Here is a 25,420-nt window from a genome sequence, read left to right as displayed (position 1 = left end):
CCCTCAGAAAATTATTTCTTTGGCCGAATAGTTTATTTCAAGAGAATTCTTTTCATATACCGATAAGTTGAATCTCCTTACTTTGATGAAGAATTCTATCAAAGATTTTCACTCTTCAATAAAAGATTGAATGAAATTAGCTTTTTAGATGATTACTTTTTTTTAAACAAATAATACTATCTTTTTACTTTTCATGTGGATTTTGTGAAACAAATCAGCTGGTAAGTCTATATTTTACATAACATCAGTATGCATATTCTCCATAGCACGCAAGTGGGCGTCGAAAATACCAGCCATAAGTTACAATGGTTATGACTCATGAATTGTTATTGTTATTTTAATTTGATATAGTCAAAAAACTCGAATGAATAGGCAATGTTTTGCGCATGCAATTTGCAATGTTGGTAGGCAGTATTAATATAAGAAAAGTGGCTTTTCCTCACACTATATTTATTATGATCATTTAAGTCCTGTATTAAGGATTCTCCTGACTCTGGAATTTGAGAATAAATAAAACTAATCCCTTAGAAAATTATTTCTTTGGCTGAATAGTTTATTTCAAGAGAATTCTTTCTTATACTGATAAGTCCTGACAAATAATGCTATCTCTTTACTTTTCATGTGGATTTTGTGGAACAAATCAGATCGTAAGTCTCTTCATACTTTACGTAATGGTTAACTAGAACTTGGCTCGTTGTTTTTGATGAGGATATGGTGAAATAACTACTGTTATATACAATATCGATTAAGTCTGAAGGCATCCCGATAACTGATGAATCATATAAAGTTATGACGCCCATGAGAGCCCCATTAAAAAGGACAGATCATCAGTGATTTCAAAATAATACCATTATTAATAAAAGGAAAATGACTTTTCTTCACATTATATTTATTATTATGATTTAAGTCCTGTATCAAGGATTCTGCTAACTCTTCAATATGAGAATGAATAAGTGATTTTAAAATAATACCATTATTAATAAACGGAAAATGACTTTTCTTTACATTATATTTATTATTATGATTTAAGTCCTGTATCAAGGATTCTGCTAACTCTTCAATATGAGAATGAATAAACTTAATCCTCACATAATTACTTTCTTTGACCAAATAGTTTCGTTTAGGAGAATTCTTTTCTTATCTTATATTGATAACTTGAATCTCCTTACTTTTATAAAAAATTCTCCTAACTCTTCAATATAAGATTAAATAAACTTAACTTTCAGATGATAACTTTCTTTAAACCAATAAAACTATGTCTTTACTTTTCATGTGCATTTTGTGGAACAAATCAGCGTGTAAGTGTCTTTTTACGTTACATAATGGTTGACAAGAACTTGCCTTGTGGTTTTTGATGAGGATATGGTGAAATAACTACCGTTATATGCAGAATCGATCAAGTCTAAAGACATCCTGATAATTGATCAATCCTATAAAGTTATGAAGCCCAGGAGAGCCCCATCAAAACGGACAGATCATCAGTGATTTTAAAATAATACCATTATTAATAAACGGAAAATGACTTTTCTTCACATTATATTTATTTTTATGGTTTAAGTCCTGTATCAAGGATTCTGCTAACTCTTCAATATGAGAATGAATAAACTTAATCCTCACATAATTTCTTTCTTTGGCCGAATAGTTTCTTTTAAGAGAATTCTTTTCTTATACTGATAACTTGAATCTCTTTAATTTTATGAAGAATTGTATCAAAGATTCTCCTAACTCTTCAATATAAGAATGAATAAAACTAACTTCTTAGATGAGAACTTCCTTTAACAAATAATACTATCTCTCTACTTTTCATGTGCATTTTGTGGAACAAATCAGGTGGTAAGTATCTTCATACTTTACTTAATGTTTAACGAGAACTTGGCTCGTTGTTTTTGATGAGGATATGATAAAATAACTACCGTTATATGCAGTATCGATCAACTCTAAAGACATCCTGATAATTGATCAATCCTATAAAGTTATGAAGCCCAGGAGAGCCCCATCAAAACGGACAGATCATCTGTGATTTTAAAATAATACCATTATTAATAAAAGGAAAATGACTTTTCTTCTCATTATATTTATTATTATGATTTAAGTCCTGTATCAAGGATTCTGCTAACTCTTCAATATGAGAATGAATAAACTTAATCCTCACATAATTACTTTCTTTGGCCGAATAGTTTCTTTTAAGAAAATTCTTTTCTTATATTGATAACTTGAAGAATTGTATCAGAGATTCTCCTAACTCTTCGATATAAGAATGAATAAAACTAACTTTTTAGATGAGAAATTCCTTTAACAAATAATACTATCTCTTTACTTTTCATGTGCATTTTGTGGAACAAATCAGGTCGTAAGTATCTTCATACTTTACTTAATGTTTAACGAGAACTTGGCTCGTTGTTTTTGATGAGGATATGTTGAAATAACTACCGTTATATGCAGTATCGATCAAGTCTAAAGACATCCTCATAATTGATCAATCCTATAAACTTATCACGCCCAAGATAGCCCATCAAAAAGGACAGATCATCAGTGATTTCAAAATAATACCATTATGGATATAAGGAAAGTGACTTTTCTTCACAGTATATTTATTACTATCATTTAAGTCCTGTATCAAGTATTCTCCTAACTCTTGAATATGAGAATGAATGAAAGTAATCTCTCAGATAATTACGTTTTTTGAACGAATAGTTTCTCTTAAGATAATTCTTTTCTTATATTGATAACTTGAATCTCCTTACTTTCTTGAAGAATTCTATCAAAGATTCTCCTAACTCTGCAATACAAGAAAGTACAAACTTAACTTTTCAGATGATGTGATTTCAAAATAATGCCACTATAATATGAGAAAAGTGACTTTTCTTCACGTTATATTTATTATTATTATTATGATCATTTAAGTCCTGTATGAAGAATTCTCCTCACTCTGGAATTTGAGAATAAATAAAACTAATCCCTTAGAAAATTATTTCTTTGGCCGAATAGTTTATTTCAAGAGAATTCTTTTCATATACCGATAAGTTGAATCTCCTTACTTTGATGAAGAATTCTATCAAAGATTTTCACTCTTCAATAAAAGATTGAATGAAATTAGCTTTTCAGATGATTACTTTTTTTTTAACAAATAATACTATCTTTTTACTTTTCATGTGGATTTTGTGAAACAAATCAGCTGGTAAGTCTTTATATTTTACATAACAATAGTATGCATATTCTCCATAGCACGCAAGTGGGCGTCGAAAATACCAGCCATAAGTTACAATGGTTATGACTCATGAATTGTTATTGTTATTTTAATTTGATATAGTCAAAAAACTCGAATGAATAGGCAATGTTTTGCGCATGCAATTTGCAATGTTGGTAGGCAGTACTAATATAAGAAAAGTGGCTTTTCCTCTCACTATATTTATTATGATCATTTAAGTCCTGTATCAAGGATTCTCCTGACTCTGGAATTTGAGAATAAATAAAACTAATCCCTTAGAAAATTATTTCTTTGGCTGAATAGTTTATTTCAAGAGAATTCTTTCTTATACTGATAAGTCCTGACAAATAATCTCTTTACTTTTCATGTGGATTTTGTGGAACAAATCAGATCGTAAGTCTCTTCATACTTTACGTAATGGTTAACTAGAACTTGGCTCGTTGTTTTTGATGAGGATATGGTGAAATAACTACTGTTATATACAATATCGATGAAGTCTGAAAGCATCCCGATAACTGATGAATCATATAAAGTTATGACGCCCATGAGAGCCCCATTAAAAAGGACAGATCATCAGTGATTTCAAAATAATATCATTATTAATATAAGAAAAGTGGCTTTTCCTCACAGTATATGTATTATGATCATTTAAGTCCTGTATGAAGAATTCTCCTGACTCTGGAATTTGAGAATAAATAAAACTAATCCCTCAGAAAATTATTTCTTTGGCCGAATAGTTTATTTCAAGAGAATTCTATTCATATACCGATAAGTTGAATCTCCTTAATTTGATGAAGAATTCTATCAAAGATTTTCACTCTTCAATAAAAGATTGAATGAAATTAACTTTTTCAATGCTTACTTTATTTTTTAACAAATAATACTGTCTTTTTACTTTTCATGTGGATTTTGTGAAACAAATCAGCTGGTAAGTCTTTATATTTTACATAACATCAGTATGCATATTCTCCATAGCACGCAAGTGGGCGTCGAAAATACCAGCCATAAGTTGCAATGGTTATGACTCATGAATTGTTATAGTTATTTTAATTTGATATAGTCAAAAATCTCGAATGAATAGGCACTGTTTTGCGCATGCAATTTGCAATGTTGGTAGGCAGTTCTACTATTTAGAGTCACTTTAACTTGTCAATCATTTAAAGTTCCGTTATAAATATAGTTCATGGTGGCTGGTCATCCTGGGGGTCATGGGAGAGATGTAGCCTAACTTGCGGTGGTGGATCGCAGAGCCGAGTGCGCAGTTGTACAAATCCTCCCCCACAGTGGGGCGGAAGTAGGTGCCATGGACATAGTAGCATGAGCCAATCTTGCAACACAAATCATTGTCCAGGTGAGAGTGTGTAATCCGCGTTAAACCAACAATCTTTTATCATTTTGATTATTAATTTTGCTGGTTCCAAGTGCTTCAAGCACTTTTAATTTAATTTACAATTTTTTTAGATATCAATGTTTAGTAGTAAGGTTTTTACCATACGCTGCCATTTAGATTCGTCAAAGTTCTGTTCATGCCTTATTTTTATCTTCTTTGTTCAAAAGGTTGAATGAATCAGCATTATATACCCATGCCATTTGTAATATCAATGTAGATATCAGTGTTTAGTAACTGTTAGGTTTCTACCATATGCTGGTATTTAGATTTTGTAAAGTTTCTTTCATTCCGTATTCTTATTTGAAACGGAAAAAATGTTGAATGAATCAGCAATATATATGCAAGCAATTTGCAATATTCGCGGGCAGTTCTTCATTTTATAACATATTTGACTTTTTAATCATGTTAACCTCTGATATGATGATTGTTGATGGTGGCTTCTTATCCTGGGGAGCATGGGAGAGCTGCAATGTAACTTGTGGGGGTGGATTGCAAAAACCGAGTTTTAAAGTTTTAAAGTTGTTTCTTAACGGCTTGTTCTTGAAACATTGTTAGTCAATGGTGGTTGGAGTGAGTGGATTCCCTGGAGTATCTGCACCAAAACAGTCAGTGGCATACAGATAAGGTTTAGAGAATGTTCCAATCCAGAACCAGCATATGGCGGGGAACATTGTAATGGGAGCAGAGCACTTGTAAGGGAATGTAACAAAATGTCCAGCTGCCACGAAGGTAACATACAGATGGTAAAATCAGTGCGTCGGAGTTTTAATTACATAGGGTGACATTAATTGAAATACAGACATCATGGATGGTCCGAAGTCTAATTGTAGTTGAACCCCAAATTTAAAGGCTAAGTACTGTTAAAAGCCTTTGTTGTTTAATCTACATCTTGGTAAAGTGACCTTGTCCAAAATTAGAATTACCATTACATCGCAGCTTGAATAAAGTTATTTTCATTACTATTATCATTATCATTTTCTAACTCATTATTATCATTAGGATCATCATCGTTATCGATATTATTATCGTACAATCCCTATTATTACAATTGCAAATGTTTATATTACTTTAGTATCATCATTTATACTGTTATTAGTCTCGTTACAGTGTTCATTGTTGTCATCCATAAGCATTTAGTGCTAAATTTCTTGTCAATCACAACTGAAATAGTGGGTTCTTGATAGAATAGTATGGGATGTCTGATGTGAGAAGTATCAACTATGTTCTTTTTTTTAACTGATCCTGAAAGATACCATTTTTAAATTTGGGGCTTATTATGTTTGTAACACACCTTGAATTGGTATACATATGAAACTAAGTACCTATTTGAGGCAATCATCGGCAAAATAATTAAGATTTGTAGAATATTGAAGAGGGCCTCTCAAGGTTTTCATATACTTTTGTATTATTTCTTTCATCAGTATTTCCATTGCGCTTTAAAACGGAGAGCAACCCCTCGGTTGGTACAATGGAAATCCATACAAACAGCAGCTGGAAAAAGCTTTGCACCAGTACGTGGAATAAAGTTGAAGTAGATTTGACATGCATGGCAATGGGATACTCTAACAGCAGTGATTATGGTAGATGGTATAAAGACAGTGGCAATGTATCAGAGACATCGACTAATTTCAACTGCACCACCACTTTGACAAAATGTGAAGAAAGCTTCTCAAACAAATTACAATTCTGTAAAGGTATGCATTTTGGACTCTGTTGTGATATTCCATTGGTAGACCTTGCCAAAACATCCTTTCTTGCTTTGGTAATTGATTATGTACTAGCGTTTTCTCGAAGACTGCTCTCTAAAAAAATATGATATATATTGACAATTAGGTTTTTTTGAGGAATAATTTAAATTGTTGAAGGCGTAAAGAGGCCCAAAAATGATACCTGAACAGCTGCCCATCAAAGAACCCGTACAGCTAAATTGGATTTCTAAACCTGTATGAACACCTTGCACTTTTAAATTTCTTCCTAATCCTGCTGTCTCCTTCTCTTATCCATATTTCTTCCTTTTATAAATTCACCGTTAACTTACCTTTACTGATTGCTCAATATTTTGTGACTTTATAAGTTCCCGTTCGCTTGAATGGTGCAAATGTAAAGTATGGTGGTAGAGTGGAAGTATTTTACAAAGGGAAATGGGGAAAAATTTGTACCAATGGATGGGATTTCAAAGATGCCCAAGTTATTTGCCGTCAACTCGGCTTTGAAGAAGCTCTTGCTGAATTCATTGGCTCAAACGTAGAGGATGGAAACATTACTTCTGTAATGGTGGATGTTTCCTGCAATGGAGAGGAGGTAGAACTTGCATCTTGTGCACGCACTGATGGAAAGTTAAATGTCCCTGGTCAATGTCAAGGAGATGGCAAAGGTTCTCAAGCACTGTGTCAACCAAGTAAGTAAGATATTAATAACGTCGAGGTGAAAATTCCTAAAGGTGACTGGTCCTCGTGAATATAGTCATGTGTTTAAAGTTAAACATCAAAGATCAAGATATTATTAGTTTTGAAACAAACTAATGCCAAAATACTGAGACAGAATGAACTGATAATTGTGCTACTTGAAAACATTTCTTTCAGAGAACAAAGAAGTATTGGGAAAAGAGAATCTTTACTTTGATATTAGCAGCAATGAAATCCTTCACTGCTCAATACGTAACAAAACCAGTTTTGCGAAATGGGTCATTAATGGTCAAAAGGTGCAAAGGATGAATTCTTCTTCTAAGAGGGTCAAGACCACAGAAGATGGTAAACTGGTCATAGTAAATGTGCAGTTGTCTGATGGAGGAACATATGAATGCCTCAGACTGGAATATGTTCAGTATTACACGGTTTACATTAATGGTAGGAAAATCCTTTTCAACACATTTAGAAGACCTTAATTGCCTCATTGTAGAGTAAGTTAACATAACAGTAAATGTGCCCAGCACTCACAATATAGACACACAATAGGGACTAGTTAGCTTTTCTTCATTGTGGCTTCAGTAAGTGGTTAGTTTCTTTATTTATTTCAACAGCAAGATTCACTGAGAACACTAGAGACCAGCAGAGCCTCACTGCTTACACATCTGGTATTATAAACTGTGGTGCTGAAGGAACACCACGTCCACAGATAACTTGGAGTAAACAAGGAGAAAAGTTAGTACTTGATGGGAGAAGATTCACTCAAATTTCCAGTGGCAGTCTACAGATTGATCCTGTTCACCCTGAAGACAATGGCACATACAGATGTACCATGGAACAAAATAAAGGATCAAAAAGGGTCACAAGCAGACATAAAAGCATTAATGTGTCTGTTATAGGTGAGTGAGTTATTGGAAAAATCTGAAACTGGTTCAGTCATTATACCAACATGTAATAATAGTAAAAATAGTGATAAAAACTTTATTTTAGTGTCAAACCATGAAGCCTGAGGAATCCATGCTAATAAGGGAACACAGACTAATACAAAATACAAAAATTAAACGACTAAAATATCTACTCTAAAATATGAATAGTACAAAGTGCAGTTTAAAATATATTAAAGATGAAGCTAAACATTATAGGTAACTATCAATAGCTGATCCTCAGAATTTAGTCATTAAGTAGTTCAGCTGCATGTAGATAATGCTGGTAAGGTGGGTTTCTGATTTCATTTATTGAGGTTAAAACAATCTTTGTTACTTTTTTCTGAAGGGCTTTTAATTTTTTTCTGATAGGCATTTCTGCAAGGTCATCTTATATGTTCCAATGATTTGTTGTTTTTAGCCGTTCGAAAAGGACTTTCATCTGGTTATTCAAATTAGTCACATGAAAATGCTTTGTCTAATTTATAGACTGATGTTATGAACCCAAAAAGGAAATTGCCCTTTAGGATATTCGTATTATGTGTGTATAACTAAAGGCACTGTGTTTTAACTTTTTTACTTGTTTATTCAAAGTTCTACCAGAGGTGAGAATTTCAGGAGCAACCTATCTAATCAGAGAAGGAGACACTGTCACTTTGACTTGTAAAATCATTCAAGGTCAGCCTCAGCCACAGATAACTTGGCTTAAGAATAACTTATCTGAAGGACACAGCATGTCTCTCTCCTTTCATAAGATAACAGAGAAAGACACAGGTCTGTATACCTGTGAAGCGAAAAATCCTGGAGGAAGTTCTGCTGAAAACATCTATATTTCTGTTAAAGGTAAGTTGTTAAGTCTTAAACTGGATTTTAAATCATTCAGTTGTGTCAGCTGCGGTGGGATAGACTCTGGATTAATTGCTGTGGGTTAAGGCACTGGCCAGGATCATTTTGCCATCTTCTTGAGTGAGGAAATACCTCCATCTAGTAAGAGGGTTTTCTTCTTGAAATCTCTTCCTTCTTTTAACATTTACTTTAAATTTTGAACTGCAAATCGATATCATACGTATGTACTGCTGGTTAGTCGAGCAAGATCATTTCTGTCGTATCCTCTTGGATGACAGGCCTCACCTGCATGGTGCCTGACTCTCCACACAGACAGTGGAGCTATGCTATTCAGGTGGGAATGTGGTGACGAGAAAACACGAATAAATTAGTTGAGCGATTTTCATTCAACTAATTTATTCTTGTTTCTCATCACTATATTCCCACCAATAGTGTAGCTCTTATTTTCTCTGAGGATGACAGTCTTCACTCTCATGATGCCTGAATCTCCACCGGGAATTTTAATGAACTTTTAGGAAAACCCTTACTAGTTGTTATGGGTTTGTAATTAATTTTCCGAGCTTGATCCATAAGCGAAGAGTCACGAGTGATTTGCGATCATTGACAAGTTCAATAGGAAATATTTTTCTCTCACTTTAACGTGTAGTTGAATCATTCTTCAGTAAACTGAGAAGTGTGGTGCTTGCTTCCAACTTTTCATTTCTTAGCTCAATTATATTACACGGCTGCTATTTGTTAGTCATTGGCTGGAGCAATGAGTTGGAACCAAAACAAAATGTCTGCCATGACAATATTTTCTCTGTTAATATTATCTCATCGTGACTTTTATTTTAAATTTTTCTTTGCAGTTCCACCACATCTAAATCCTGAACTCAAGAATCTCTCAGTCCCACTGAATTCCACATTTGAAACAGATTGTTTTAAAAGGGGTGATCTTCCAGTATATGTCAACTGGACCAAGGATGGAAAAGCTCTTGATAACAAAAATACATTAGTTATTAAGCGCATGACGCTTGATCATGGAGGTTTCTATGAATGTGCTGCTGAAAATCTGGTTGGAAAAGTTAACATCTCCTTCTGGATCGATGTCACTGGTAAATCAAAATCATTTTATAAATATTTACAAACGGTGCTTGGTTTGTCTTCGATTTGGATACCTCAGTAAGATTGATATATAGATTTGAAGTGGATGCTCAGTTTAGTTATTTTGGTATAAACTAAGGTTTTCATGTTATTAATATATTCAGGGGTCTAACATGTTGTTTCGCCCTTAGCTCCGGTTGGAGCATAGGCCATTAACCACTTCCGTCCTCCATCGGGTTCTGTCCTGGGCAAATCTTCCTAAAGTGGCCGAAGTGTGGCCCCAGTTTCTCATTTGGGACTCTACACCTCTTCTCCAGGAGTTCCTGGGACGACCCCTCTTTCTCTTGCCCTGGGGGTTCCAACGTAGTGCCTGCCGGGTGACGTTGTTAGCCGGTTTCCTTAGGATGTGACCTATCCATCTCCACTTTCTCTTTGAGATCTGAGTTATGATTGGTTCCTCGCCTGCTAATTCGCACAGCATCTCGTTCGTTACCCTATCAGTCCAACTGATTTTTAAAATTCGCCTAAGGCACTTATTGACGAAGGTCTGCAATTTCTGGGACGTTTGCTTAGTTGTTCTCCACGTTTCTGAGCCATAGAGGAGGACTGCTTTGACGTTGGTGTTAAAAATTCTAAATTTGGTTCTCCGTGAGATGACATGGGAGGACCACACTTTCCTCAACATATTGAAAGCTACTCTGGCTTTGTTTATCCTGACCTTGATATCTTCATCGGAACCTCCGTCAATGCTGACTACACTGCCTAGGTAGACAAAAGATGTTACTTCCTCCAAGATGGTATCCCTCACTTTAACTGGTCTGTTGTTGGTGCAGTTGACCTTCATAACCTTGGTCTTACTCACATTCGGATGCAGGCCTAACTTGATGGAATTAGCTGTTAGCCTTGCTGTTTTGTCCTGCATTTGTTGGTTGTTACTTGACACCAGGGCGATATCATCAGCAAACTCTAGATCTTCAAGTTGCTCCAATAAGTTCCACTGGATCCCATTTCGCTGTTCTCTAGTTGTTTCCTTCATGATCCAGTCCATAGCAAGTAGAAACAAAAACGGTGCCATCAAACAACCTTGCTTGACCCCAGTGTTGACCGTGAAGCTATCTGACAATCCACTAGCATGAAGGACTCTGCAAGTCGTCTTATCATAGGAATTTTTGATGATTCGAATGAATTTCCCCGGTATGCCATAGTGTCTCATAAGGCACCAAAGAACACTTCTATCGAGGCTATTAAAAGCCTTTTCAAAGTCGATGAAATTAACGTAAAGAGAAGTGTTCCATTCAGTTGACTGCTCAATGATTATCCTAAGTGTGGCTATTTGGTCGATACAGGAGTGGTCCTTCCTGAAGCCAGCCTGCTGATCTCTCAGTGTAGCATCCACAGCCCCCTGAAGACGAAGCAAGATAATTCTGTTCAGCACCTTCCCTGCCGCTGACATCAAGGATATACCTCTGTAATTCTTGCACTCCCGGCGGTCACCTTTCTTTGGCAGTTTTACAATGTAGCTCTCGTTCCAGTCCTGGGGCATCTCCTCCTCTTCCCATATCTTTCCAAGCAAGCCATAGAGGATATCTGCTGATAGGTCGGGGTCAGCTTTCAGGGACTCTGGAGGTATGTTATCTGGGCCAGCTGCTTTCCCTGACTTAAGCATCTTGATAGAGCGCACAATCTCTATTTTGGATGGCTTCCCGCAGTTCACATTCAACTCAGCTGAAGCCTCCGGTATTATTGGAAGGAAGTTCTGGCGGGGGAGGACGATTGAGGAGATCATTGAAGTATTGTGCCCACCGCTTAAGCTGCTCATCTTCCCTAGTCAAGATATTACCTTCTTTGTCCTTTACTTGGCTGCTAGTCTGTTGAAATTTACCCGCCAACTTCCTGGTGGTATCATAAAGGTCCTTCATATTGCCATGTGCTGCAACCTCTTCTGCCTTCGTCGCTAGGGTATCATAATATTCCCTTTTATCTTGTTTGATCTTACGCTTTACTTCACTGTTTGCTGCCTCATACCACTTGTGTGCCTCTGCCTTTTCTCTCCTTGTCCTGCTTCTGTTGTACTCTTCCTTCAGATGTTTTCTTTTGCTGATAGACCCCATGGTTCCTGGTGTAATCCATTCCTTGTGCTCAGCTGTCTTAGTCCCTAATACTTCTACACATGTTCTGTTAATACTCACTTTGATGTCACTCCATTCATCCTCTATATTCAGATCTTGTAGGGGCTGAAATCTGTTAGACAACGACAACCGGAAGCTCTGTACTGTATCACTATCCATGAGGTAGTGCACATTGTACTTTATCCTTGGATTTCGTGGTTGATAGTTACGCTTCAGCTTTAATCTGACTCTGGCAACTAGGAGGTGATGGTCTGATGCAGCGTCTGCACCTCTCTTGACGCGTGTATCCAATAAAGATCGCCTGAACTTCTGTGAGATGCATATATGGTCTATTTGATTTTCTGTTACGTGGTCAGGCGATACCCATGTTGCCTTGTGTGCTGTTTTGTGCGGGAACAAGCTTCCTCCGATGACAAGGTTGCAGTCTGCGCAGAAGTCTGCGAAACGTTCGCCATTTTCATTTATTGTCCCCAGACCATATTTACCCATAATCTGCTCGTATCCTCTGTTATTCTCTCCTATCTTTGCGTTAAAGTCACCCATTATCATTACAAGATCTCTTTCCTTCGCTTTGTCAATTATTTCAGTAAGCACACCATAGAAATCATCCTTGTCCTCCTCAGTTGAATCATTTGTGGGAGCATAGCACTGGATAATATGTGCGGTTATCTTCTTATGTTCTTATGTTTGGTCCTGAACCTGGCAGTGATAATTCTAGAATTTATAGGTTCCCATGAGATCATGGCTCTACGAGATTCTGATGTTAACATGAATGCGACACCCTCAGTGTGTGGTGCTCCGTCGTCCTGATGGCCTGAATATATGATAGTTGTGCCATCTGCCAATTTCATCTCTCCTGATGAGGTCCAGCGTGTCTCGCTCAGTCCGAGGATTGATAACTTGTACCTCTTCATCTCATGCGCTATGATGGTAGCACGGCCTGGTTGGAACATAGTTCTCACGTTCCACGTGCCTAATAGGGATGCTGACTTAGGAGAAAGAAGAGCAATCGGCTGTGTAGGATCCTGACGGCTTTCCCTACGCTGCGTCATATGCTGTCTGTGTGACGACCCCCTATTCCCCAAGTCGATGGTTAAGTTGAAATTGATCAATGATTCTGTAATCCGTTACATCCACTGCACGGGGGATTGGCCTATGCAGCTTCACCAGAGCCCTGTTAGCCAGCATTACCTGTTTCCACCTCTCACGACGAGGACGTAGGGTTGGACTTGGAGAGGCAGGGGTCTAACATACCCCTTTTTAAATGTGATATCCCTATCTATTCCCATGTACAGAATCCAGGTAATATCTCTAACTTCTGAAAATGCACGTATTTAGCAGACTCAAAAAATCTTCTCACACATTTAACGACTGCAAAATGACCTGTGGTTATCCAGTTTTATCTTGAGAACCTTGATTGAAGATTAACGGTGCCCCTTTTATTTCCAGTTTCTCCTCAGATCAAACTGTCTCCGATAAACCAGTCTGTTATTGATGGAGACTCAGTCAACTTTACTTGCCGTGCTACAGGTGTTCCAACACCAAACCTGACCTGGACATTTAATGACGGTAAACTTCCATCAGGTACTAAAGAAAACAATTTAGAGGGAGACTTGTTTGTAGAATTATTTCTGGAAATGCAGAAAATAACGAAGAAAATGGAAGGAATATACAAGTGTACGGCTAAAAACAAAGCAAATACAACCAGTTCCTCCACAACACTTCATGTTTTTGGTAGGTAGATAATACTAATGAGAATGATAGTAATCATAATTTTAGTGATATATATGTTAATGATGATAATGGATCTATTGTAAACAATGATTATATATGATGCCTTCATCTTTTGAGTTTATCTCCCTTGCTGGTGAATAGAATGTAAGTCGGACATAGTGATTAGTCTAAGAGTTGATCAAAAATAACCAAGAGCTTGTTAAGACTGGTTTTTGAAAAAACCGTTTAGAGATTGATTTTCGAACATAATTTTGGAAATTTTGTGAGAAACTAAAGCCCATGTGCGCAGCTGGTTGGGTTTAACGTATCTGGGAAAAATGATGAATTCTTAGAAAGATACTCGTTGTGCGCGCATGTGCAATTCACCAATAGTTTGGGGTGACTCCTCAATGTGATAGCTTTGCAAAGTTTTTTTAATGGTCACCCTACTCATTTTGGCCAGGTTATGCCATTGAACCTTTTAACAAAAACTCTTTTGAAGAGCCATTTACCCTACAATTTTCGTTCAGAGGGTTGCTTTTGGATTCTTTTGGGTCCATGATAATTACATTACTAAGGATATTATCAGTGAAGCTGTTTTAGACTAAATTCTAAGTTTTCTCTTTCTCAACACAGAAAAACCCACTGCTCAAATAACACCAAATTCACAATTAATACTTGCCACAGATGATGAGCTCACATTAGCTTGCAGCGTCAACGAAGCAACAGTAAATATCACTTGGAAAAAAGATGGAGACCCAATAAAAGAAAGGGCAGACATTGATACACAATTGAATAAGAAAACAAGTTACCTGGTTATTGCAAAGGTTGTGGAAGAGGACAGTGGTAAATATTCCTGTGAAGCTCGTAACAGACTAAGATATATGGCCCGCTCCACTGTGACAATAGAAGTCAAACGTAAGCTATTATTATTGTAGTGTCTACCATTAACCATTAGAGGTCGTTTATTTTCGATGAAACTGCTCCTTTTGCAATCGTTTTTTTAGGAAACTGTAAATCAGAGTTTACAATATGGGTCCACTGGCTTTTAGAAGCAGTAGCACCAACTTGTAGAGACTCGAATAATTTGTTGCAATATCATTATGATTGTTTGTTTTCTATTTGGGTGTTGCCATTGGTCTACATACAATTTACAATAATTGAAGGTCGTTTCTCAATTCAAAACAAGATTTGAATGACGTAGCTCATCTATTCATAGTTCTGATTTACCTTTTCATAAGGTAATGAGCAGGCGAAATCTAGCTTAAAGTAGTACGCCAACCCGGATAAATGCAGTTGCTAAAATTTAGAAGATCAGGTCATCACTTTAATTTGCAGTGTCTGATGTTTCCTCACTTTTAATGGGTTAGAACTGGCATATCGTGCTCAGATTGATGGGAAGTCAAATTTCCCAGGTAAATAGCAAGGAGATGGCAAAGGTTTTTTATTCTTGTGTCAACCAAGTAAGTAACGTACTGACAGCGCCAGAATGAAACTTCCTAAAGGTTGCTGGTCGTCACGACCATTCATTTGTTTATAGTGTTTACATGTTTACATTCAAGATCTAGATGCCAATGTACCTGTGACGATAATCTTATCGTAACTCTTTAATTTTTCTTTCTAGGTCCACCACATCTAAATCCTGAACTCAAGAATCTTTCAGTCCCACTAAACTCCACACTCGAAACAGACTGTTTTAAAAGGGGTGATCCACCAATATCTGTCAACTGGACAAAGGATGGAAAAGCTCTTAGTAGGAACAATACATTAGTTATTAAGCGCGTGACTTTTGATGATGGAGGTTTCTATGAATGTGCTGCTGAAAATCAGGTTGGAAAAGTTAACATCTCCTTCTGGATCGATGTTACTGGTAAATCAAAATAATTTTATGAAGATTTACAAACGGTGCTTGGTTAGTTCACGTTGTAGAGTGATGTACTGCCGTGCGATAGTTCAAGCCCTTGACTGGACCAACGTAAGGTCTTAAATAGACGAGGAGAATGTGCTGCCTTTCCTATGGCATGAGCAAATGGATAGGCATTCTAGTTTCTTGGACAAGGAGAATAAACTTTAAGCCCCATTTCCTGCGTCCTGCATCTTCTAAGAGGCTTGGGTTCGACTTGGAGTTTTTTTTCCATTAATGCCTGTGTCACTCACTGAAGAACATCATCTTAAAAAATAAAAATAAAAAAAAAACGTAAAAATTGCCTGAAGCTTGAGAAACCGCAGATAACCTTTTCGGGCATCTATGGGTCGAGTCTTATGACTAACGATGTGTATTTTACCATTAGCAAGCATTTTTTCCCAAAACCTGCCTGCGAGGCTACCGAGATAGGCTGGTGACAAAAAGTCCAATCTTATTATTTGTCGTCTAAATCTTAATTTTTTTCTAATTTCACAGTCATTGAACCTATCTCACTTAACTTTATCCTACTCTATTCTCTGCATGCCGTTCATGCCTAAGGTAATCTTGACACTATCTGCGCGTTAAGGACTCGAAATCCTAATGACGGAAGATTGGAGTTGCTCACGGTCCACTTTCTGATCCTCAATAGATTCTTCATTATTTCTCTCAACTTGAAAGAGGTTAGTCAATAAAACACGAAAACAAAGTGTTCCTGCGCATGTTTAAACAAAACTATTGGCTTTGTATTTTAGAGATTTTAAACTAGAAGACTCCCAAATTTGCTCTTCTTACTGCCAGATTACTTGTGGTTATTTGATTGTATCTTGAGAACCTTTGTTGAACATCAGTGGTGCTCTTTTTATTTTCAGTGTTTCCTCAGATCAAACTGTCTCCAGTAAACCAATCTGTTATTGATGGAGACCCAGTAAACTTTACTTGCCGTGCCACAGGCGTTCCAACACCAAAACTGACCTGGACATTTAATGGCCGTAGACTTCCATTGGGGATCAATGAAAACAATTTTAAGGGAGACTCATTCCAGGAATCATTCCTAAAAATACAGAGAGCAACAAAGAAAATGGAAGGAACATACAAGTGTACAGCAAAAAACAAAGCAAATGGAACAAGTTATTCCACAATACTTCAAGTATTTGGTAGGTTCAATAATTATAATGATTACAATGATAATAATAGTAATACTGACAGGGATGGTGTTGATTGTAATAATGATAGTAATAGTAATCGTAATTTTAATAGCAATAAGGGTAATGATGGCGATGGATCCGTTGCAACAATGATAATTGAAGATACCTTCCAAATATGAGGTGAAAATGGTGGCTGGTGGCTAGAGGTTGCCCAAGAAGAACTGATAGCTTGTTAAGAATGAGATGGAGTATCGATAACCCTGGAATTTTTCCAAGACAATGGAGTCAAAGAGTGCAAATACAAGCTTGAGTGAAAAATATCGTAATGAATTGTGGGAAAGATAGTTGTTGCACATGCACCATTTACCAGTTGTTTGAGATGACTCTTCCATATAATCACTTTGTGACATTTTGTTATGGTCACTCTAATCATTTTGATCCAAAAGCTTATGATCACTGAGATGATCTGTAGCTTTGTATTGGGCAATATGTCTTTATAATAGAAAACAAAGGGCTGGGTCTCAGTTTATTTAGAAGCATCCTTGAATGGGATCTGAGACCCTTTGGCAAATCTTCAGAAACATTTTGGACAAGTATTTCAAACCTTCTTTAAAACGTCTTTGAAGCCAAGTTCCACTCAAATTGGCACGTTATACCCCGTATGTACCATTTGGAGGGTTGATTTCAAATCACTTAGTTTCTCTGATAATTACCTTACTGAGGTATTTTGAGTAAATTTTTTTAATGAAAACCAAGTTATGTATAAATTATCTCTTTCTCAACACAGAAAAACCAACCGCCAAAGTAACTCCAAAACCATATCCAACGCTCACCCAAGGTGATAAGCTTAGGTTAACTTGCAGCGTCAACAAAGCAACGGTAAATATCACTTGGAAAAAAGATGGAGACCCAGTAAAAGAACGGGCAGTCATTGAAACGCAATTAGATGAGACAACAAGTTATCTGATTATTGCAAAAGTTGTGGAGGAGGACAGTGGTGAATATTCCTGTGAAGCCCGTAACAGAGTAGGAAATGTGGCCCGCTCTATTGTGATGATAAAAGTCAACCGTAAGTTGGCAGTATTGTAGTGTAGAAACAATCTAAAATTTAACAGCAGTAAATCGTTCGACTTGACGGAACCTGAAACTTTTAAGCATGCTATTTGCTGTTTTCTGTTTGTTTGTTTGTTTTGTCTTCCTTTGCTTTTATTGTTGTTTTTTGTGTGTGTGAATGCGTGTATGGATGTCAGGTGGAAGCCTATAATTAAAATATGGGTCCCCTGGCCTGTTAGATACAGTAGAACCTACTTTTAGATACCCAAATAATTATCACCATTATTGCTTGTTTCCTATTTGGCAAAGGGAATTGCTCTACATCTATTCAACAAAAAAGCAGATAATTTCTCAATTAAAGACAAGATTCTGGCTAGGTCTTCTCCATATAGTTTTGATTTACCTTTCTTTGAATCTCAGCCATAAAACAATAGCCATTTCTAATGAGCCAGCTAGGCTCAAGCGAAAAAAGTATCCAGAGGAGCTGGCTAATATTGTGTAACAACCTTTTCCTTATCATCACATCTACTACCTTTGTCATTTGGCTAAGAAGCATGTGTTTAACTTACACCAACAGCTGTTAGTCCATTTCTGGTGTGGTATTATATTTTTGGATCAATGGCTGCTGTCATTGTTATTTTGCTCATGGGCTGCTATTTTTGGAAACGTCGGAGGACAGGTAAACCTCGCTCTTCATATCTTGTTTTGGGTAATTTTTCCAGACAATAATAAGTTGTGTGAGAAGCAAAAGCTTGGACAAGTTTATGTTTACTTTTACTCCACTTCGTATTTCAATTGTTCTCCTCAAGTTCGCTATTAGTTAGGTATTAATATCATCTCGGTTTGCAGGAAAATGAAAACCCTTGAGGCACTATAGGCATGTTTCTACTGTTTCTTGTCTTGCGATTTTATCTGATTTATAATCTTCTATTAACCACTGACCAAAGTGCATATTATTTTTATTTAAATATTAAAGTTAAGGCAGAACTTTTTTCCCTTCTTTATTTCTTTCTTTGATTTGTCAATCGGACCTACAGTGGCTGCTACCACTCTGTAAGTCAATTAGTTTCCCTTTTATTTACCAAATTGAAATGTTTTTTGAAAAAAAATTGAAGTTGGGGTTTATATCTTACTGTCATGTCAACCATTTCATTTGGAAAGTTAACTTGAATGATAGTCTGTGTGAACGAGTTGCTCTACAATTGTAGTTTTTGTGCACAAGAAAATGTTGTTTTTTCATTTCTAGATTGATTATCTTTCCATAAATTAAAGAAATCAGTCAGATAATTAAGAAACTCAAAAAAGTCTCCGTAACTTCTTTTGCTTGATCACTTATACTTTGATTTAGCAATAGAAATTGTGTGATTTTCATAATATTTAGTCCTGATCAAGGGGAGTCAGTTGAGATTGAGCTGTCGAATGTAGAAGTGGATGAATGGGAGATTGAAGTGAACCGTATCCTGCTTCAAGATGTCATTGGGCGAGGGGCATTTGGAGCAGTGTGGAGAGCTCTTCTTAGTTCTCCAAATGGGAGACCTGGAAATCGTACAGTTGCTGCTAAATGCTTTACACGTAAGATCTATTCAACTATCTCTCCTCAAAGCACGTGGGTGGGTACTTAGCGTTTCTTGCCAAGGGTACTTTGCACTTTCCAGTAATCATTTATCTCAGGTTGACCAAGGCGCTCTAAGAGATTCGTGCAAAGTTATTTTTTATAACAAAAGCAACAATTAAACAATAGAGGCATCAATAGCAATAAAAAATTTGCAGGCGTGTGCCACAATCGTGAGGCAAAGAAAATATGAATTCCTCGAAAGGATTCGCTCGCCGACCGGTTCCATTTTTGAAGTTGTGAGCTTCAACAACTGGGTTTCAAAGACCTCCTAAGATGTGAGGTCTAAATCCTCACCCGAAATTTCGCTTCTTAAGCACGAGAAAATTCGTCAATAAGGATTTTTTCCCCGGTTATAAAGTATTTCCTTTTTATTGTAGCCACCGCAGGGGAGGAAGGAAGAAAATGTTTGATGCGAGAGATCGAGCTGGGAAAAATTCTCGGTGTAAGCAATCAGCCAAACATAGTGAAGTTCATTGGCTGCGTCACTAGAGAAGGTACATGCTAAGTTTAAGGCGTCATTCTTATTATATGCAATAATATTTCAACTGAGTATGAGATTGTTAGCTTGTTTGTTTGTTTGTTTGTTTTTACTGATTCGTTCCTTCTTTTCGTTATTTTAAGTTCATCCGATCCTTATCATGGAACATTTGCCATGTGGTGACCTGCTTGGTTACATGAGAAAATGCCGAGGAATTAATGATCGGTATTATCTTGGAGAAGGGAGGCCTCAAGATTTGAACAACTATGACCTTGTGCTCTTTGCCAAACAAATCGCCGCCGGTATGGTATTCCTTGGATCAAGGGGGGTAAGTAACCAAAATGCTTCTACATTTAATTTTACCGCAGAAATATCTGTAAGGGATTGTTATATCTTTTGAGTTGCTTGAGTATAGATATATCTAAATTATATGAATTTTTTCGGAAGCAGGTTTCATATTCTCAATATTTCTCAAGAGTTCCATTGGTATTGTCAGTGGGTCACCTAATGTCGTAGTCATTTTGATATATGTTTGGTCTGTAATGAACACCTTAGGAACAAGAGGTCTTACAACCCATGCAAACGTCTGTATAATTTTCCCTCTGGTCATGGTAGATCTCACAAAAGATATGCATTTGTTAGCAAGTTTACATTTTGGATCTTTGTCTTTGGGTAGATAATCCATCGTGACCTGGCAGCTCGAAACGTCCTCCTTGATAACAACTATGTGTGCAAAGTGACCGACTTTGGCATGGCATATCAAAACTTCAAATATGGTCATGGAAATGCCAAAAAGGTAGAAGATCGTCTTTGCTTTATCTTTTTTGCAGTGGCACTTGCAAACAGGTTCCTAAGGTTAGCCCTAACTCTGCTTAAAATTCACCTTAACTGCCAAATGAGGATAGCTCCACGTTCTGCCATGCCACAGATTACAACTGAGTTAGTTGACTTTATCATCTAAATTTACGACAACTGCTAAATTTTGACACTCCATAAAGTCTCGGAAGATGTGCATCAACAACTTCACGTTTACATGCATGTCCTTTTTTAACTCGCTAGTATTAAAACACTTATTTTTAAACAAACTGTCGTTGCAGGGCTGTTTGCCAATCAAATGGACTGCACCAGAGATTTTGTTGGGAAATTTCGCTGGACTTTCCACCTTAAGTGACGTGTATGTATGATGTATATTTTTGCACTTAGCAAGCCATCTCTTTGGTTTTTGTCTTTACAAGCTCACTTAGAGAATATCTCGGAAACAGTTTTTCGAAATTTTTTCAGGTGGTCTTACGGAATCGTTCTGTATGAGATAGTTACCCTTGGTAAGTCAAACTATGTTCAACAAAAAATATTTATACTTCCCGTCCGTCCATGTGTGGAAATGTTGTAGGTATCGTTTTTGGAACTCGTTAGTAATGTCAATGCCTTTAGGACCCAATTGGCAGACGTTAGTGTGATGAGCTGTGGCAGAAAAACTTGTTGTGCCAAAGTTTACGCCAATGATGAATTTTGCTCAGCTTGTCGAAGTTTCATTCTCTGTAACTGAGAAACGTTGTGTCAGGACTTTCCTTGCTCTGATTATCACTCAAGACGACTAGCATTTTGTGTTCGACTTTAAATGACGAAAAACCTTTCAAATTACTTGGCAGAAAAGTGGTAATCAATTACATAAAACATCAGGCTAGGAAACATCATGTTTCGAGTGCTGCGGTCAAGCACAAGAAGTGGATCTCTGATTTAAATCTCAACATTTTTAAACGAAATATTTGGGAGTATCACAGCCACAATTTGTTTATTTCTTCGCAGGAGGAATTCCATATGAGGGGTGGTCAGAAGGGAATGTGGTTGCACGAGTCACACATGGATACAAACTTCCAAAGCCCGATCATGTTGATGATAAACTGTGAGTCTTGCCTTTCAAGTTGCCATGTTCCATTTTAAATCACCCAATCCCCCTAACCCCGATGAAAAACATATTCTCTTGAGTAATCTGATTTCTTCTTTCGTTACTGAGCTCTGCTAAATGAAACAAAGTTAACAGCGGTCACCAGTTTGTCTTTTCACTCAAGAATTTTGAAAAGATGAATTTTCAGCTATTACAACTAGACATTTCTTATCATTTTAGCCATTATTTGCACGGACTCTCTTAAGATTTCTGTAATGGTTGATTTTTATCACATATTACATAAACCACAGTCCAGTATTGACCATCATTCCTTTGTTCCAGGTATGCTATAATGAAAAGGTGCTGGAATTTTGACCCCGACTTTCGTCCTCCTTTTGAAAACCTTCGAAGAAGAATGGATACCTACCTTCGTGAAGAGGTTTGTAGCACGATTTGAACAAGTCCTTGACGTCCTTGTAGGCCTCTAAGATTATTTATTCCTCTAAAATTACTTCATAGACCACTACTCTTTCAAAGTTGGTTTCAGCAGATTAATGGAAGTGCTTAGGATTGTATTGGTTTCATCTAACTACGGCTGGAGCCGCTTGCGGGAATTTCAGTGCCTGGAGCTTCCATTTTGACGGCTTCTGCTTGTAGTTACGTTTCTTACTATTTGCCCCAGTTTATTGATGTTTTTTAAGTCTTAACACATTTAAACTTAAAACGCGCTAAGATCTCTCATGCCCACGAACCCATCTATCACCATTCCTTCCACCCTTCCCGCTACTTCCCCTCCAAACTGTCTGAGCATCTACATTCATAATAAAGGTTGATGGGAAAGTAAAACAGGGTAATTTGGTATTTTCAACTGAGTTGATAACGTAAATTGGCCACCTTTAAGATTTTAAAAGCTGACGTTTCGAGCGTTAGCCCCTCGTCAGAGCGAATGGCAAAGTTCTAACGCTCAAAACGTCAGCTTTTAGACTCTTTACGTTGGCCAATTTACGTTATCAACTCAGTTGAAAATACCAAATTACTCATCTACATTCATAACTTCCTACTCACCAACCAACCTGCCTAAGAAAACGCATTACTCTGTGCCTTCAAAGCGAGGATCATTTCTGTCCTTTGAAGTAGTCATTACAATTTTCTTCTTGATTTGACGTTAGGAAACATTGTGACGATCATGAAAATCCTCTTTTATTGCTTTTCCCTTCAGACATATCTGCAGCTGCTCGACATGGGATCTTATGACACGACTAAATACTCCAAGGTTGAAGATCTCGGAGGTGAAGATGCTGAACCAAGTGCACGACCTCTAAGGAACGCCGCGGCAAAGAGATTAGGGAAATGGGCCAGCGACCGTCGTTAGACTGTGTCATTTTGAATATTGCTTAGGAACCAAGCAGTTACAGTAAATTTCGGTAACTTTTTAGTGCATCAAGTATTAGAAGAAAATGTGTACTCGTGATAACGGTAATAATTTAAGGGCCTTATTGTGTTATAATAAATCAAAGCTGTTTCCTTGATGAGGCACCTTTAAGTCAGTTTTTTCGTAAGTTGCAATTGATAAATAACTCGATTTAGCTGACTAAGTCCGGAGTTTTAAAAAAGGAGGTTTTAAATGAGAAAGTAGCTCGTCTATTTAGATTTCTGTACTGGGAAAATTGTTTGCTACTGTTTACTGGTGAAACAATACGATTAGTTGTTAGCAATCATGCTATTGAAGTGTCCCCTGCTGGTGATATAGACTTGGTAATATATTTAGTAGTTTAGTGTTGATTTAGTGATGGACCTTTCAGAAGCGTGTTCTTTATCGACGAGATTGGTGACATGTCTTGTAATATGGTGTTACATGGGTCGTAAATTGCTTAAATTTTGTGTCATTGGTATCAGAAAACAAAAAAAAGTGCATCGCTATCGGTATGTTTACTCTAACCTTCTTGCTGTTATTGTTAAATGGTTTTTCATAAACGGAGAGAACCGTCTCAATAGAGTGATTCTAAAATCAAATTAATCAAGTTATTATTCCAATATTTTCGACTTATACAAGAAACAGAGAGCGCTATTCAGAGGGGTTGTGGCTGATAGACAGACCTTTGCTATGATGAAATGAACCGCTTACTTCAAAGTGGCGATGTGGCTAGAGCAAGGATGAGCGTTTATTTCTGTACATTATCGAAACACACTAAGCTGTATTTAAAATTTTGTAAAACACTCTATTTGATATCTGCAATAAAAAAGTAGAGGCTTACCTTATGGCGTTATTCACAATGTCATATCACTATTTAAGCCGCTCTAGATATACACAGAGAAAGAAAAACACCTAATCTTGTATCTCATATACAACGCAATTTTCTTTTAAAGGACATATTTGAATAGTTCGTTCGTAGTTTTTTTCTAATTAGCTCCGAGTTCATTTTACGGGTTTGTTGATGTTTATTGCCTCGTGCAGCTCACGCTTGGACGTAATACCCATATTTAATATGGAAGATAATTTAGTGTTAACAACTGGGTTGAAAACGTAAATTAGCCACCCAGTTGTTAACACTAAATTACCTGCTATACTCTCCCACCGACGCAGCATCACAGTTTCTTTAGAAACTTACCCCTTTATTTAATATGGAAGACTTCGAGAGGTAATCGATACCAGCGTCGCAGTGCGTATCATAGACATCCTTCGGAGGTTGGTGTCCCGATTTCCCTCCACCCGTCCCTTCACGCTGTTCTTGACAAGAAAAAGGGTAATCAGTAAATTATTCCCATGTAGGTCCGGTGTCCTAGCGGATTTGGACCCCCCCCCCCCCTCCCGTCCGAATCTGCTGACAGATTTGGACCCCCAACAAAACCGAGTGAAAACATCATCCTTAACACTCAAGTAGAAATAGATAATACTCTACGTTCCAGTGCGTACTAAAGTATGTTTTTAATTGAAAATATTCGTATCCCCAATGCATACGAACTGAAAGCTGGAAATGACCCTCTTGACCAAGGGAAAATGCGCAAGCATTTAGTTTAATGTTTCGAGAAAGGTCGTTTTTGAACCTTTTCCGCGATAGTGGAACACCGCTAAATTTAATAAGAGACAAAATTGTGACACTAATTTATTTTGTTATTGTTCAATGCCCGAGGGTTAGGACGACATGGTACAGTGCGATTTGTGCGAGGAATGGTTGACGCCCGGAGGGCGAGTGGCTCTGCATCGTCTGCAGACCGCCAGACTCTAGACGTCTTCGTAATTGTTAAGGATCGGATCCCTCAACAATTAATAATCGTGAAAATTAGAAAATAAGACTGAGTTAGATGTAATAGTCTCCAATTTTGTTAAGACGTATACATTAATGTTGATTTGCATTTGAAAATAGGCTGAGAGTTCCAATAGTTCAGAATAGAAACATTTCTACTATCATAGGCTTTATGAACGACTTGTAATGGGTGTAGTTACTTCGCTCTTGTTCAGAAACTGGTTAGTGTTATTTAATAAGAAAATCAGAGTAATTTTTGTGACTGGACACAACAGTCTCCACCATTGTTATGACGTTTCGTATCAATGTCAATTCGCATCAAAAGAAGCAAAGATTTATTGTAACAATTTCACTAGTTCGACTTCACTACTGAAACCTTGTCGAGGTCTATGGACA

The 25,420-nt window shown here is 37.0% G+C and overlaps 1 protein-coding gene across 1 annotated transcript; it reads left to right on the top strand.

Moving 5' to 3' along the window:
• The first annotated feature begins 4,377 nt into the window (after positions 1-4,377).
• On the top strand, positions 4,378-24,037 carry LOC149037547 (fibroblast growth factor receptor 4-like). The gene is made up of 24 exons (XM_089187843.1): positions 4,378-4,559; positions 5,154-5,327; positions 6,020-6,292; positions 6,673-6,996; positions 7,181-7,444; positions 7,618-7,902; positions 8,521-8,769; positions 9,621-9,866; positions 13,434-13,718; positions 14,334-14,615; positions 15,322-15,567; positions 16,473-16,757; positions 17,536-17,817; positions 18,379-18,480; positions 18,839-18,854; positions 19,183-19,373; positions 19,794-19,910; positions 20,038-20,222; positions 20,571-20,690; positions 20,992-21,068; positions 21,176-21,216; positions 21,701-21,797; positions 22,122-22,218; positions 22,999-24,037. Exons 1-24 carry the CDS (start codon positions 4,526-4,528, stop codon positions 23,149-23,151), a joined length of 4,425 nt encoding a protein of 1,474 aa, XP_089043969.1. The 5' UTR covers positions 4,378-4,525; the 3' UTR covers positions 23,152-24,037.
• The last annotated feature ends 1,383 nt before the right edge of the window (positions 24,038-25,420 follow it).

The sequence above is a fragment of the Pocillopora damicornis genome, chromosome 11, assembly GCF_964200805.1.
Source record: "Pocillopora damicornis chromosome 11, jaPocDami1.2, whole genome shotgun sequence".
In the NCBI taxonomy this organism is placed as follows: domain Eukaryota; kingdom Metazoa; phylum Cnidaria; class Anthozoa; order Scleractinia; family Pocilloporidae; genus Pocillopora; species Pocillopora damicornis.
This window is presented reverse-complemented; position numbering and strand designations above follow the sequence as displayed.

Excerpts from the sequence above, each read along its gene's own strand:
- LOC149037547 (XM_089187843.1), top strand. The coding sequence starts at position 4,526 with ATGAGCCAATCTTGCAACACAAATCATTGTCCAG. Across the intron at positions 6,997-7,180 it reads TCAAGCACTGTGTCAACCAA|AGAACAAAGAAGTATTGGGA; the intron begins GTAAGTAAGATA and ends CATTTCTTTCAG. Across the intron at positions 19,911-20,037 it reads TGGCTGCGTCACTAGAGAAG|TTCATCCGATCCTTATCATG; the intron begins GTACATGCTAAG and ends CGTTATTTTAAG.